This window comes from Populus nigra, chromosome 13 (genome assembly GCF_951802175.1).
Source record: "Populus nigra chromosome 13, ddPopNigr1.1, whole genome shotgun sequence".
Classification (NCBI taxonomy): Eukaryota; Viridiplantae; Streptophyta; class Magnoliopsida; order Malpighiales; family Salicaceae; genus Populus; species Populus nigra.
This window is the reverse complement of record NC_084864.1, coordinates 15,181,662-15,196,504: the sequence shown is the minus strand read 5'-3', so window position 1 is coordinate 15,196,504 and position 14,843 is coordinate 15,181,662. Positions and strand designations below refer to the sequence as shown.

General features: G+C 37.1%; 2 protein-coding genes across 2 annotated transcripts; one reads left to right on the top strand and one right to left on the bottom strand.

The window, feature by feature from the left end:
* Nucleotides 1-251: 251 nt before the first annotated feature.
* On the top strand, nt 252-1,931 carry LOC133670654 (small ribosomal subunit protein eS10z-like). The gene is made up of 5 exons (XM_062091210.1): nt 252-391; nt 481-529; nt 1,054-1,336; nt 1,440-1,566; nt 1,679-1,931. Exons 1-5 carry the CDS (start codon nt 389-391, stop codon nt 1,757-1,759), a joined length of 543 nt encoding a protein of 180 aa, XP_061947194.1. The 5' UTR covers nt 252-388; the 3' UTR covers nt 1,760-1,931.
* Nucleotides 1,932-4,210: 2,279 nt separating this feature from the next.
* On the bottom strand, nt 4,211-7,313 carry LOC133671404 (heat shock protein 83). Its single transcript, XM_062092170.1, has 4 exons — nt 6,921-7,313; nt 6,690-6,831; nt 6,055-6,335; nt 4,211-5,926 (listed from the first exon to the last, which is right to left on the bottom strand). The coding sequence occupies exons 1-4, from the start codon at nt 7,056-7,058 to the stop codon at nt 4,376-4,378; spliced, it is 2,112 nt and encodes a 703-aa protein (XP_061948154.1). The 5' UTR covers nt 7,059-7,313; the 3' UTR covers nt 4,211-4,375.
* Between the last annotated feature and the right edge of the window lie 7,530 nt (nt 7,314-14,843).

Below are 14,843 nucleotides of genomic sequence, written 5' to 3'. Positions count from 1 at the left end.
TAAATAAAAATACAAGGATATTTTATACAACACGGTGAAATTGTTTTTTTGAACAACAGAAAGCATCACATCTGCCGACCTGAAAGCGCGGTGGCCTCCTACGCATAACTACTTTTTATTTTTTATTTTTAAATTAATTTGGTTTCAATAAAAAGAAAGGAAAGAAAATTGGACTTGAACTAGGCCCATAATAGACCCACATAAAAGTTAATTAATCTCAAATGAAATCCGGGCTACCAGTTTACCCAGCCCAGAACTAAACCCATATATAATTACGGTATCGTTTTCTTTAGGGTTTTGAAGTCTTCCTTAGCACCCTATCGAAAGAAGAGAGCTCTCCTCTCATCTCTGTACCAAAGCACAAAACGGGGATTGCATTTTAGCAACCATGGTAACCCCCTCTATCTCTTCCTCTCTACTTCTAATAGACACAAATATAGAAAGATACTGACTTTTTTATGCTGTCTATCTCTGTTTCAGATTATTTCAGAGAAGAACAGAAGAGAAATCTCCAAGTACCTCTTTCAAGGTCTTGTCTTTTTCTGCTATAGATCTACTTTTAGTTAATCTAGAAAGAAGATCTTTTGTATTTTTTATGGTTTTTGGAATATTCACTTCTAGTTGTGGGTTTTGAAGAATTGGGGTTAATGTTAGTTCACAGCTTGTGATCTTACAGAGCTGATTTAATAACATTGAGTTCTTCTAATAACATGGATGTCAATTAGAACAGCCATTGAGTTATAGGGTACATTCTCTTTTTGTCCAAAGCAGTAGTCTTTAGCTGCTTTTGTTCTTATTGCATTGATAATTCAAGTGAGATGCAGTCAGTATTATCATTCTTCAGCTAGTTCCTCTTTAGGTGTAGGTTTTTACGGGTTTTTGTCCTGGTAGTTGGAATACAAAATTAAGACTATGCTGAGTATCTTGGTTATTCTTGCTTTTATTTTGGATATGATCAGTTAGTCTGAATGGTGAAGTTTTGTTATTTTTTCAAATTATCCAAACGGGACTAATGAGGTTTAGTTCTATCTTATTTTGATATTGATTCTGCAGAGGGAGTTTGCTATGCAAAAAAAGATTACAATCTTGCAAAGCACCCGGAGATTGATGTTCCCAATCTCCAGGTTATTAAGCTCATGCAGAGCTTCAAATCCAAGGAATATGTTCGCGAGACATTTGCATGGATGTACTACTACTGGTATCTTACCAATGATGGAATTGAGTTTTTGAGGACTTATCTGAATCTTCCATCAGAAATTGTTCCTGCTACCTTGAAGAAACAGGCAAAGCCTGCTGGTGGTCGCCCATTTGGTGGTCCACCTGGTGACCGTCCCCGGTAATTTTAATTTATGTTGACAATTTCGTGATTTGAGTGTTCTCATCAACGTTGATTTTTTAGAATATACTAATTTGCATGTGGTGTTTGTTTGGATTTCTAGAGGCCCACCTCGCTTTGAGGGAGACCGTCCAAGATTTGGTGACCGTGATGGTTATCGTGGGGGCCCACGAGGGGTTGAAGGTGGTGAGAAGGGAGGAGCTCCAGCAGATTACCAGCCTGCATTTAGGGTAATTTCAGTTTAATACAATTACCCTAAATGTTAATGCTCATTAGGGACAACAGCCACAATGTGTTCTTGTGTATTTACTTCTAATTCTATTCCATGTTTGGATCTTCCAGGGCTCTGGTGGAAGGCCTGGCTTTGGTCGTGGAGGAGGAGGTTATGGTGCTGGTCAAACTAGTACTCCTGAATTTGCTTGAAGGTGTTGCTAGTCTTTTACAGTTTTGCTGTTTTTACTAGATGTAGCGGTTGTGCCCTTGTTCAACTCTCTTAGCAAGTTGATCCTTGAGACTAGAATACAGTTCCTATTTATAAGTACTCTTATTTAAAGTTTGCAATTTGATGAAATGGAACCCAGATTTTTCTGTTTTACTATCATTTGATTGCTTGATTTACCGTGGCTGTTTTCTTATCCGGAGGGCATGAATTGCAAGTGAGATTTGTCAGTTATGTGTTAGGGACACAGTATAACTTTGGGGGTTATGTGTCACAGATTTGTCATTTGATTGCTCTGGTATTGCCATCTTGAAAAACCAGCTCAAAGGGTCTGCATGTTCTAGTTCTCATAACACAGTGCCCAGCACACAAAGGCTGTTGTTCAATTTTACCTGAGTCTCTGGTGCCGATCTGTAGATGAGCTTAAAATTTTATAGTTTAATAAACTGTCCGTTAGATTAGTTGTTTGCATGAAGTTTACCACCACATCTTTTCTACAACCAAGCTCCTGCAAGTTCTGGCAAAGCTTAAATCGGCTACCTTCAGCCCGCGCTAAATAGAGGCCATGTTTTGAATATCAGCCCTAATTAAAATTAGGTTTCTAATTTTAGTCCTTTACATTAAAACTGCAGTCGTACAGTTCAATATAAAGCAAGGTCTTAGGATTGGTATGATCCTCCTAATCTGTGATGTTAATGAGTAACACGTCAGCCACCCCCGACTCAAAATTCTCTTCATTAAATTACATGAAGCTCAGTGGCAATATTAAAAAAAAAAAAAAAAAACTAAAAGAGAAGGTGAAAACACTGGTCACCTAGATTGTTTAGCTGGATAGAATTGATTGAGGACGGGAATCGTGTTTTATTCTTTTTTTGCCTTAACAAATAGCCAATTATTTAGGGGTAAAATAGTCTTTGTATTAGAACAGTTTTGGTGTTCTAAAATTGTTTAGGGGCAAAAAATTGAGGGTTATTTTTGTATTTTTATAGAAAAAAAATATATAATAAAATAATCTATTTACCCTTGGATTAAAAAAAGAAGAAGGCTAACGATGGGGTTCTTTTTGTAATTTTAAATTTTGTTGCACGGTTAAAAATCCTTAGTGTTCTTGATATCAAATAATTTAACCCTTTAAATTTTTGTTATTTTGTAGCTGTTTTTTGTTGTTGTAACTAATAAGTTTGGGTGAGGTCATTTAAATATTTTAAAAAATTAAAAAAAATTAAAAAAATGTGCGGTTAATTCAAGAGGCTCAAATTATCATTCTAGGGTTGGTTGATTCAAGAGGCTCAAATTATCGTTCTAGGGTTGCTTCCGATGCGTCTCAATATGCTCTCTAAAAAAACAGTGCGTGTATAGATAAATAATCTGTTGGTTTGTCATAAGCGAGCATTCCTTTTTTCTTCTCATTCTTTCATCTCTCTTCCTCAGTATGTGTCTGTCTTGTGATTTTTTTTTATATCCTTGAAACTCTATTTTTTTTCAACCTTTCATTTTTTTATTTAATTGGATTTTCTTGGATTTTTTTATTTATTGTCTTTTATTAAATTTATTTTTATAGATAAATTTTATTTTTGAATTTAATAAAATTGATTGGTTTATTATAGGTGTATAATCACTCATTTTTTTATAGGTTTTTTTTTTCACGGTGTTCCTCTAGTGATCTTTGTTGGTTTTTTTTAATATTATCATGAATTTTTTCATAGTAGAGATTGAACTGTTTTAATAATGTCTTTTAGTGGTGGCATTGTTCATTGTGGAATGACAATAAGTTTTTAATTTTTTTTTTTAAATATAATATTAACAGCTTATTTAATTTTGTCTTCGAACATTGTTTATAATTTATATCATATTATTACATTACTTGATTCTATTAGATCAATCAATTTATTCATAAATAATATCATTACCTAAACATCCATGTATCTATAATTGATAGACCTGCAGCATATTGCATCACAGGTCTAGCATTAGACTATTACTAACGGCATGATCCTAATCTGGTTCGCTGCATAACCTATGACCTCCCTTTCAGGGGCAAGGGTTCGGAATAGGCCAAACGGGTTCCAGGAGTGGCACCTCCAAATACGAGCCATTCCATGTTTCATTCTTGTCACCACCTCTGTGAACATGCATTGCTACCTGCTTTGCAAGGTTCAAAGTGATGACAATAGAAACCAACTGGAAACTGAGGCCATCCAGCTAGAGCAGATGCATGTCAGTCGAGTAGAACTTATCATGGCTGTCAAATCCAATCAGGCTAGGCTTGTAACCAGGGTCAATATTTTTGTTTAAAAACCTTTTTTAATTTTTCAATTCTTAACTTTGTAGCTAGGACTCAGCCCTGTGCAGCCAAAAATAAGTTGGGAATCAACCTCTGGTTACGTGAATCTAACAAAATTAATTTTTAAAACAAGAGCCCAGCACAGATCAGGTTGCATAATTTGATAACATCACAATCTATTGATCTGTAACAGCACAGTACAAAAGGGCAGAAACTATTTGCAGACGCTCACGAAGGATTATCTCTCTTTCAAATACACAACAGACACAAGCCTAACAAAACCAATTCACAAGTATCATCAACATAAGCTGGGAGCTTAGTCCACCTCCTCCATCTTGCTCTCCTCAGCACCGTCTTCCTCCAGGGCAGGCATGTCAGTATCATCACCAGCAGCCTCGTCCTCATCAATGCTAAGACCCAGTTTCAACATCCTGTGAATCCTAGCAGCAAATGTGTTTGGATCATCAAGGCTGAAGCCAGAGGTTAGCAGAGCAGTCTCAAACAGCAGTAACACGAGGTCCTTGACGGACTTGTCATTCTTGTCAGCCTCGGCTCTCTTCCTCAATTCCTCCATGATACCATTGTCAGGGTTGATCTCCATGGTCTTCTTGCTTGACATGTACGAGCTCATGCTGCTGTCCCTCAATGCCTGAGCCTTCATGATCCTCTCCATGTTAGCTGTCCAGCCATACTCTCCGGTCACCAAACAGCATGGAGAGTCCACAATCCGGTCAGAGACTACCACCTTCTCCACTTTGTCTCCCAAAATGTCCTTGATTGTCTTGCAAAGGTTCTCAAAGGACTTCTTTTTCTCCTCCTTTTTCTTTTTCTCTTCCTCAGTCTCATCGTCAAGTTTTAGACCTTCCTTTGTAGCAGACACCAGCTTCTTTCCATCATATTCCTTCAACTGGCCAACAGCATACTCGTCAATGGCATCAACCATATACAGCACCTCGTAGCCCCTCTTCTTGAGCTTCTCAAGGAATGGAGAGTTTTCCACTGCCTTCTTGCTTTCTCCTGTAATGTAGTAAATGTCCTTCTGGCCCTCTTTCATTCTGGTGACGTAATCCTTCAAGCTTGTCATCTCATCGCCACTCTTAGTTGAATGGTACCGGAGCAAATCAGCCAGTTTGGCTCTGTTCTGACTGTCCTCATGGATACCCAATTTCAAGTTCTTTGAGAAAGCATCATAAAACTTCTGGTAATCCTCCTTGTTCTCTGCAATCTCATTGAACATCTCAATGCACTTCTTCACTAGGTTCTTCCTAATAACCTTGAGGATTTTATTCTGTTGAAGCATCTCACGAGAGATGTTGAGTGGCAAATCATCAGAATCAACAACACCCTTGATAAATCCAAGGTACTCAGGAATAAGCTCCTCACAATTGTCCATGATAAAGACCCTCCTCACGTAAAGCTTGATATTGTTCATCTTCTTTCTAGTGTCAAACAAATCAAATGGAGCTCTCTTTGGCGCAAAGAGAATAGCCTTGAACTCCAGCTGACCCTCAACAGAGAAGTGCTTAACAGCCAAATGATCTTCCCAATCATTGGTCAAACTTTTGTAGAAAGAAGCATACTCCTCCTTGGTGATCTCCTCGGGCTTGCGCAACCAGATCGGTTTCTGCTTGTTAATGAGCTGCCACTCATGAGAAACCTCCTTAATCTTCTTTTTCTTGGATTTAGTCTCCTTCTCCTCATCTACTTCCTCAATATCACCCTCCTCTTCCTTCTTTGGTTCATCATCCTCATCATCACTAATCTCCTTCTCAGTCGTCTTCTCAGTCCACAGATAGATAGGATAACTGATGAACTCAGAATGCTTCTTCACAAGATCCTTAATCCTCCTCTCCTCCAAGTACTCAAGCTACAAACAAAATTATTGCGAAAACCAAAAGTCATTACACAAAATCAAATCTAACACGAACAAGCCAATGACAACATCAATCTACAAACCAAAAAGTCTGGTTAAATTAAACAGGGTGCTTTATTTACCTGATCCTCCTTGAGGTAGAGGGTAATTTTAGTACCCCTACCAAGTTGCTCTCCGTTAACATCCCTTGTAACAGTGAAAGATCCACCAGCTTGTGACTCCCAAACATATTGCTCATCATCATTATGCTTAGTAGTCACCACAACCCTCTCAGCAACAAGGTAGGCAGAATAGAACCCCACACCAAATTGTCCAATCATACTAACATCAGCCCCTGCCTGCAATGCCTCCATAAACTCCTTCGTCCCCGACCTCGCAATTGTTCCCAAATTATTCACCAAATCTACAATTCACAAACTCAAAAAATAAGCATTCCCAAATCACATCAACCACAATCAGCTATCTCTAATCCTCCCACTATAAACCACTTTCTCACTATTCCACTCGCAATTTTAATAAACTTCTGCATTTATCTCATGAGAATCCCGAACTAAAAACATAAAACACGTAACTTTACATCCCAATACCCAGAATCAAAATCAATAAAAAAATTGCACTGCCCCGGATGGTAATTTTCAAAGATAAAACTTGGGTTTGAGAGATAAACACGGAATCAAGACCAGGAAACAACATTTTCAGTGATCCAGATGATAATGTTTTAAAGAAGAAAAATGGGTTGTAGAGAACTTTAATGTACCTGCTTTGGTCATGCCAATACCACTATCGATGATGGACAAGGTGTTATTAGTTTTATCAGGAACAAGCCTGATGAACAACTCAGGTTGTGCATCAAGCTTGCTCTTATCCGTCAAGCTCTCAAATCTAATCTTATCCAACGCCTACACAAATCCCAAGAAACCACCATTAGCACCATGAAAACATAAGAACTCCAGAAAAACAAAGACTGAAAGAACAGAAGAGAACGTACATCAGAAGCATTGCTGATGATTTCACGAAGGAAGATTTCTTTGTTGGAATAGAATGTGTTGATGATCAAGCTCAAGAGCTGGTTGATCTCTGCTTGGAATGCAAATGTCTCTGCTTCTCCCATTTGCACGTCTGCCATTTTTCCCACGCCAAAGCAAACAAGAAACCACGCAAAAGCAAGCAAGAAAACACGATTAAGAGAGCAAGAAACGACTCAGAAGCAACAAAGCGAGAGAGAATTCGATGATAGATTGTTTAGGGCTTGTTCTTGACGAGGGAAAGAAGCTTGCTTTAGGGTTCTTTTATAGTGGATGATGGGTTCTAGGTTCTTCTTGAAGCGTGAGTCTGTCTAGATTGTTCGGGGAAACGACGACGTAAAGGGGAAGGATGCATGGTTTTCGAGGGAAGTCGAGAAGGTTCTGTTCTGGTTTGCTAAGGGAGACCTGGAGGATTTTTTTTTTAATTTGTTTTATTTATATATGGTTGAATTTGATGACAGAGTGGGACCTATTCTTTTGCTTTGGAATGTTTGGTACTTGATGTTTTGAGACTGTTGCATTTTAGTCCGGACGTTTTGGGAATTTCAATATATTTCTAATTCGAATTTTTCAATGAGCTGACTTTAATTTTTGGAAAAAAAAGATGCCACTCAAATTTTTTTAAAAATATATAATAATAATAATAAAAACATAGACCGTATATGATTATTATTCCTATACTTAAATAAAGCTAAAATAAAAAAAAAACTTATTTTGAAAAAATTACTTGTACATTCAAAATAGGAAAGACCGAGACATGCAGTGTTTCTATCCCAAGTGTCCCCTCACTTGTATTCTGATGTTGTTATTTATGAAGACTCTATTTTTCTCGGAGCTTCCTTTTAGTGAATGTCAAGATCTTCGTCTCAGCTTTCTTTCCCTTGAGACTCTCCTCTCTTGAAAGCTTTCATTTCGTGCGTGTCATATATCTCTGAATTATAAAGTTTATTACTAGTTCCTTGGCTAATAATGAAAGTCTCTTGCTGGGAAAAGGTGTCGACAGGAGATAGGGCAAGATTAGCCGAGGATTTCTCACATCCCTGATAAACAGGTAGAGAGTTTGGTTCAGCAATAACATTTCAGAGATGTTAGCTAATAATAAATGTTTCATCTTTTTGTGTTAATTCTGCCCATCAAGGTTGATTATAAATTTATAACTCTTTCCCACTCAATACTCAGGATGTGCTGTGCAAGATCTGTTCTTGGGAGATTCTACTGATCGGGATACTGTCTTTGAGCTGGTTCTTCATTGACTAACACTTTGGCTGAAACAATTTGAAGGAAACTACTATTACACGGGAATGGACTTGCTTAGAAGCTCATATGGGATCCTCCTTCTGTCAAATCAGTAAGGCGTCAAGTTTTGTTCATCATATGCTTGCTGGTATATACCTCAGTCCTCTATTTTTGTTTTCCGTTTTTTCCTTTTCTTTTCTGTATTCTTCTTTTGCTTGCTAGTTTGGTCATTATTTTTATGGCACTAGCAAATATTAATAAAATCAGAAATTAACAGTAACATTTCAGACGTTAAATAGTAAGTATCAAATTATTCATCGCAAACCAGAAAAAACTTGTGCATTACAAACTCGTAGGGCTGCTCAGCTGAGCCCTGCTAGCTAGGTTCAACTGTTTTCCTAGAAAATTTATTCAAGCATTTAAATAAACTGGAACTGCACCATCTTTAAGGAAGAGAATTAAAACTCCATTCGAATTCAAAACGAATCGTCTCCTTTGGTTCAAGAGTTTGCAATGAATCTAAGAAAGCATCGCATGTAACAACCTTCCGATATCCATTTCTTCCACAACGCTCGATCTGGACGCCTTTTAAGTCATGCTGCCAACCGTTTAAATGGTTACCTCCACAATAATGTTTATGCTTCACTCTCCGCACTAGTTTCTTGCAAAGAATCTTCATGAACTCATCGTTGGTTCCACGGCCAGAAACAAGAAATAAAGATTCTGGACGGCAAATACAAAACAAGACATCAACAAGAGAGTGGCCTTGTTTCTCTATGATATAGGTTTTCAGCTTCAAGTGAGTGATATGAAGTACAGGATTGGAGACCTTACTGACTATTTTTTCGAACCCAGAAGAGGAATAACAGAAAATACACAGAGTGACACGCTTGATTTGGTTGAGATTTTTTAGATATTTCCTAAAACTTTCTGTACAACCCTTAAACTTAAATACCTCTAGATTTTTGCAGGAGGTCAGATCAATATGAGTCTTCTCAAAGTAGAATGGAGAATAAGAGAAAGTATGAAGACTAACCACATCAATCTCAATCTTCTCCATAAGCGGAAAAGATTGTCTCTTCACCTTAACCTTCTTGAGTTTTCTTAAACCTGAAAGGTGAAGGTACTTTAACCCATCACATTCTACTAGAGCAAATTTCTCGATGAAAGGGCAGGTAAAGACGAGATTGTCGAAAATCCTTTGGTCACAGATTTTAACTTGTTTCAGGGAGAGCTCACGAAGAGAAGGCCAATTTATGGGGCCGCTGAGAATACAACCAACTAACCTACAAACAACCAATTCTTTGACAGACAAGGTGGCTTCGGGTAGTCTATAATAGTCAGGTACACAAAAGTAGATAGAAAGCTCCTTAACACCCTTCTGTGTACCCAGTCGTATACAGCGATTGATATGTTTAGCCAGTTGAGGCTGCAACGGGTGTTGGAAAGTAAAAAAACAAGTCCTGAAATAACGATCGGTGACAGAAAACTGAAATTTTGGTATGCTTCTGTATTGTCGGCATTGTCGAAGCAAAGAATTGTAGACAAAGGTAGCAAATTCCAAACTCCTGTCAGAATTTTCTACTAAAAAAGAGGAACTGGAGAACTCAGATATGGGAAAAGAATTGAAAACCTGATGCCATGTCTTGGACAAGACGCTAAGACGAACCACCTCTGGTGTTGATAAAAGAGAGAGAATGTGGTGTATCATGTGTTCAGGCAACTGGGATATCCGATCAGCAGCATCCATAGAAATTGTGTTCATATTGATAACAGAGAATTTTGGTTGTTGATCTGAAACGCGAGGCTGCTTTAAAAAATAACTCAAACAGTGTCTTTTATATAATTTTAATCTCCTTTTCGGAGTCAAATCTTAGGAATCCTTGAGCTGCAAGGATTTTAGTCTCTTTTCCGGAGAGGATACCAAAAACAAATTCAGAGACAAAGCTTAAACCGCCTATTAACTAAAAACTAAGCATGTGTTTAAATAAGAGTGAATAATTTATTTAGTCCCTATTTTGTTTAGCAATGTAATAACTTAGCCCCTATAATTTGAGAAATCACAACTTAGTCCCTTGACCTTTTTTTATTTACATAATTAATTCATCAAAAAAGATCCATCAACTTTTTGAAAAAAATGCCAAGCTACCATTGGGTTTCCTATGATTATTATATATCCAATAAAGTATTATGGAAGGAAAATAATTAAATTAATGAAAACTCATCACTATGAACGGAAATAAAAATATAGGGATTATTTCATTAAAACAAGGGATTGGATAATTACTCTATGAATAATGGTGACCGCGCGACCTCGAAAACTTTTAAAATACAAAAACTTCCAAATAAATTCGTCCTAATCCTATCATGATTTTGTAGTCCTGCATGAATAGGATTATTAGGAGAAAAACATAATCTACATATAAAAATAGAAAAATCATTTTCTAATAAATGTGATTCAGTCTCTAGTTGTTGAGATTTTTTAATAAAATTATGTTATTTTTTCTTTTTTTATATAAAATAAATCATAATCATAGAAAAACAAGGTTTTTTTTTTTAATAAATTACACTTTGTATCTTGTAGAGTATTTATTTTTTCAGTTTATTTTTATTTTTTTAGAAAGTACAATTTATAGGTCAATTTAATTTTTAAATTTAGAAAAAAAAAATCTGTCCTCAAATATAACATCCCTTCACAGATGCCAAGGCCAAGGCCTAAAATTGCAGTCTCCAACAACAACTTACTAACATCTGAAAAATCCTCAAGGCCAGAAGAAATGACAAACATCAAAGCAGCCAAGTGTCTAGCATACAAACTCTTCGTATCTGAAAATTTCTCAAGAAAAGAAGAAATTGATAAACACCTAGCAGACAAATGTCTTGCATTTCCTTGCAAGGGATGGATGTGAAGTCTGGAAACTAAGCCATTCAGTTAGGTGAGTGTTACCCTTGACACGGTCTGGTGCTCACCAACCCTTGGAGCAATGGTCATCTGTACCATGCTGGACACAGTGACTATAGCCAACATCATGGAAGAAATCCCTGTTCTCTTTGGCATTACAGTTGCTCGCTCGCAGCAACTGTTCATCCTGCTCATTGAATAGGTAGGGGGCTGCATCTTCCAGTCTTGACAGTAATTTTATGGCCCCTTTCAATACATGTTATTCCCATCCTTGGACATCAATTTTAAGAAGCAACACAGGTTCTGAATTTTGAATTAGTTCATCATGGGGAAGGGTCCTTACTTGAACGGCTATCTCTTCGTTGGACTTGAACGCCAACTTTGCACTCGAGGCTGAGACAGCACTATTGTCAAGCAGTAGGAGGAGGGCATTGTGCCTCTATTTTCGGTGTTTTTTTGTATCAGGCATTTTGTCGAAACCTGGGGTGTCTCATGCTGTTCTGTATTTTTTCTGCATTTGATGTTATTCTCTTTTTTATCAAGCTGCAGGGAAAATAGTATAAGCCTTGGTTTTTTCAAAGAGGCCTAACGTTTTAGCTCAACCAGTTCCTCTGATTTTAACGTGGTCATCAGAACAATTGATGCTTAATGGATATCATAATTGCCTGACCACATTATACACCACAATCTCTCCACATTATGCTTATTCATGGGCTGGCGTTAAGCAGTTTCCTCTTGATTTTTATTCTACTAATTATAGTTTGCCCCAAGCTATCTTCCCTGCCAAGGAATTGGTTGTTTCAAGGTTAGCTGGATGTGCTCTCGACACTGCCATAAATTTGCCCTCTTTGAGTGAGTTTTCTCTAAAAGAAGTTTATTTTGATTACCGAAGTATTATTGACAATCTCATCTTTACCTGCACTTTCAACGATAAATTTTCTCTAATATATAGCTTGTTTCATCGACACAGACGAGGGTTTGAACTTCGAAGACTGAGAGCTTTAATCTCAATCTTCTCCATAATATCTTTGAGTTCTGTGAAACCTGAAAGTTTTGAGGTAACGTAACCGACAATGTATCAGAGAAATTCTCTTGATCATAGACCACATAAACTTTGCTCACAAATTTTAACTTCTTTCAGAGAAAGATCATGCAGAGAAGGCCAATTTATGGTACCCTCCAGAACACAACATGATACAAGAAACTAAATTTAACAAGTCCACCAAGCAATGGCCCTAAAAACAAGAATTCCTAACATCTAATTGAAACTCATTTAAGGTGGTTAGTCTAGCCTTATGTTTTTGGAGGCAACCGGCGTAATCAGATGGCATGGCCCTGGAAATGTTATGGCCTCATTTTTGGGGCTTCCAGCTGATCATAACAAGACTAAAAATGATTACAAGATCATTGTAGGCACTGTGGAATTTGCCTTACAAGGAACTTATGTTATAAGTACTGGAGATGCGCATTCAGAAATTAACAGTAACATATCACACTCTACAGAATAAAATATCAAATTATTAAACATAAAAATCCCAAACCGGAAAAAAACTTGTTCAACACAAACTCGAAGGTCTGCTGCAGCTGAATCCTGCCTAGGTTCAACTGTTTTCTAAGAAAATTTGTTCAAGGAAATATATATATAAACTAACACTCCAACTTAAATCACCATTCGAATACAAAACGAATCTTCTGCTTCCGTTCCAGAGTTTGGAATGAATCTAAGAAAGCATGACATGTAACAACCTTCTTATATCCATTTCTTCCAAAATGCTCGATCTTGACGCCTTTTAAGTCACGCTGCCAACATTTGACATGGGCAGCTGCAGAATAATTTTTATGTTTCACTCTGCGCACTAGTTTCTTGCAAAGAATCTTCATGAACGCATCGTTTCCTCCACAGCCAGACACAAGTAATAAAGATTCAGGACGGCAAATACAAAACAAGTCATCAACAAGAGCGACGTTTACTTTCTCCGTGCCGTCTATATAGGTTTTCAGCTTCAAGTGCCTGATATCAAGCAAAACAGGATTGGAGACTTTGCTGACTATTTTGTTGATTACAGACGAGGAATAGTAGGTAAAACGCAGAGTGACAAGCTTGATTTGGTTGAAACTTTCAATAATTTCCATAAAATCTTCGCGAAAACTTTCACGCTGTTGAAAATACATGAGATCAAGAGATAATTTAAGAGCAACTTCTTGTAAACTTGTTTGATTCAAAGAAAACAAAGGCGGGATGTTTTCCATGTAACATTTGAATGACCGTAATCTTGGAGCATTGATGATAGCTTCCTCTGCCGACAAGTCAGGTAAAGAGAGGTTTAATTTCTCAAGCAGGGGGATAGAAATCTCAATCCTCTGAATGTGATGGCGATAACCGTGCAACACCAAAACTTTGAGGGCAGGGAAATTACAATTAAGGCCTTGAATCAGGTCTTCTGTAATCATACCATGCTTGTACTTAAATACCTCTAGATTTTTGCAAGAGGTCAGATCAATATCTGTCTTCATATAATGGTGTGCAGAACACGAGAAAGTCTGAAGACTAACCACGTCAATCTCAATCTTCTCCAGAGGCGTAGAGATTTGGCTTTTCACCTTAACTTTCTTGAGTTTTCTTAAACCTGAAAGGTGAAGGTAACTTAACCCATTACATTCTATTAGAGCCAATTTCTCGATGAAAGGGCAGGTAAAGATGAGATTGTCGATAATACTTTGGTCACAAATTTCAACTTTTTTCAGAGAGAGCACACGCAGAGAAGGCCAATTTACGTTGCCTTTGAGGAGACAACCAGCTAACTTACAAACAACCAATTCTTTGGCAGACAACATGGCTTCAGGTAGTCTGTGATATAGAGGCATCCAAAAGTCGATAGAAAGCTCCTTCACACCCTTCTGTGTACTAAATTCTATACACCGATTGATGAATTTACAATAAGGAAAAGGTCTACAAAGATCTCTGGTACTGACAGACAACTGAAATCTTGGTATGCTTCTGTATAGTCGGCATTGTCGAAGCAAAGATTTGTAGACAAAGTAACAGAATTCGTAACTTCTGTCAGATTTTTTTGTGAAAAAAGAGGGACAGGAGAACTCAGATATGGGAAAAGAAGTGAAAACCTGATGCCATGGCTTGGACAAGACACTAAGACGAACCACCTCTGGTGTTGAAAGAAAAGAGAAAATTCGATGTTTGATGTGGTCAGGCAATTGGGATATCCGATCAGCAGCATCCACAGAACTTGTGTTCATATTGAAATCGGAGAATGTGGGTGCTGATCTAAAACGTGAGGCGGCTTTATAAATTAACACAAACAGTTGTGGCAAACCCCAGAAAACCTAAACACGAAGCATGTATTTAAGTAAGGGTAAATAATTTTTACGTCCATGTTTATTTAGCATCATAACAAGGTAGTCCCTGTAGTTTCACAAATCAGAACTTAGTCTATTGATTGTGAAGTCCCTTTAATGTCTTTGAATATGAAGTCTAGTTTGTTCATCAAAAATCCATTATTTTTTTTTTTAAATTCTCAAACTATCGTTTGGATTTCTTTCAAACTATATATAACCAATAGAGTGTTATTAAAAGAAAATAATTAAATTTATTATTTATGGGATAAAAAAGAATTATATATTTATATGTTATTTATCGGTTTCAAGTATCTATATAAATAATAATTATTCAAATATTATTTATCATCCACGTGTGCGTGTGAGAGGAGGGGGGGGGGGGGTTGAGTCTAAT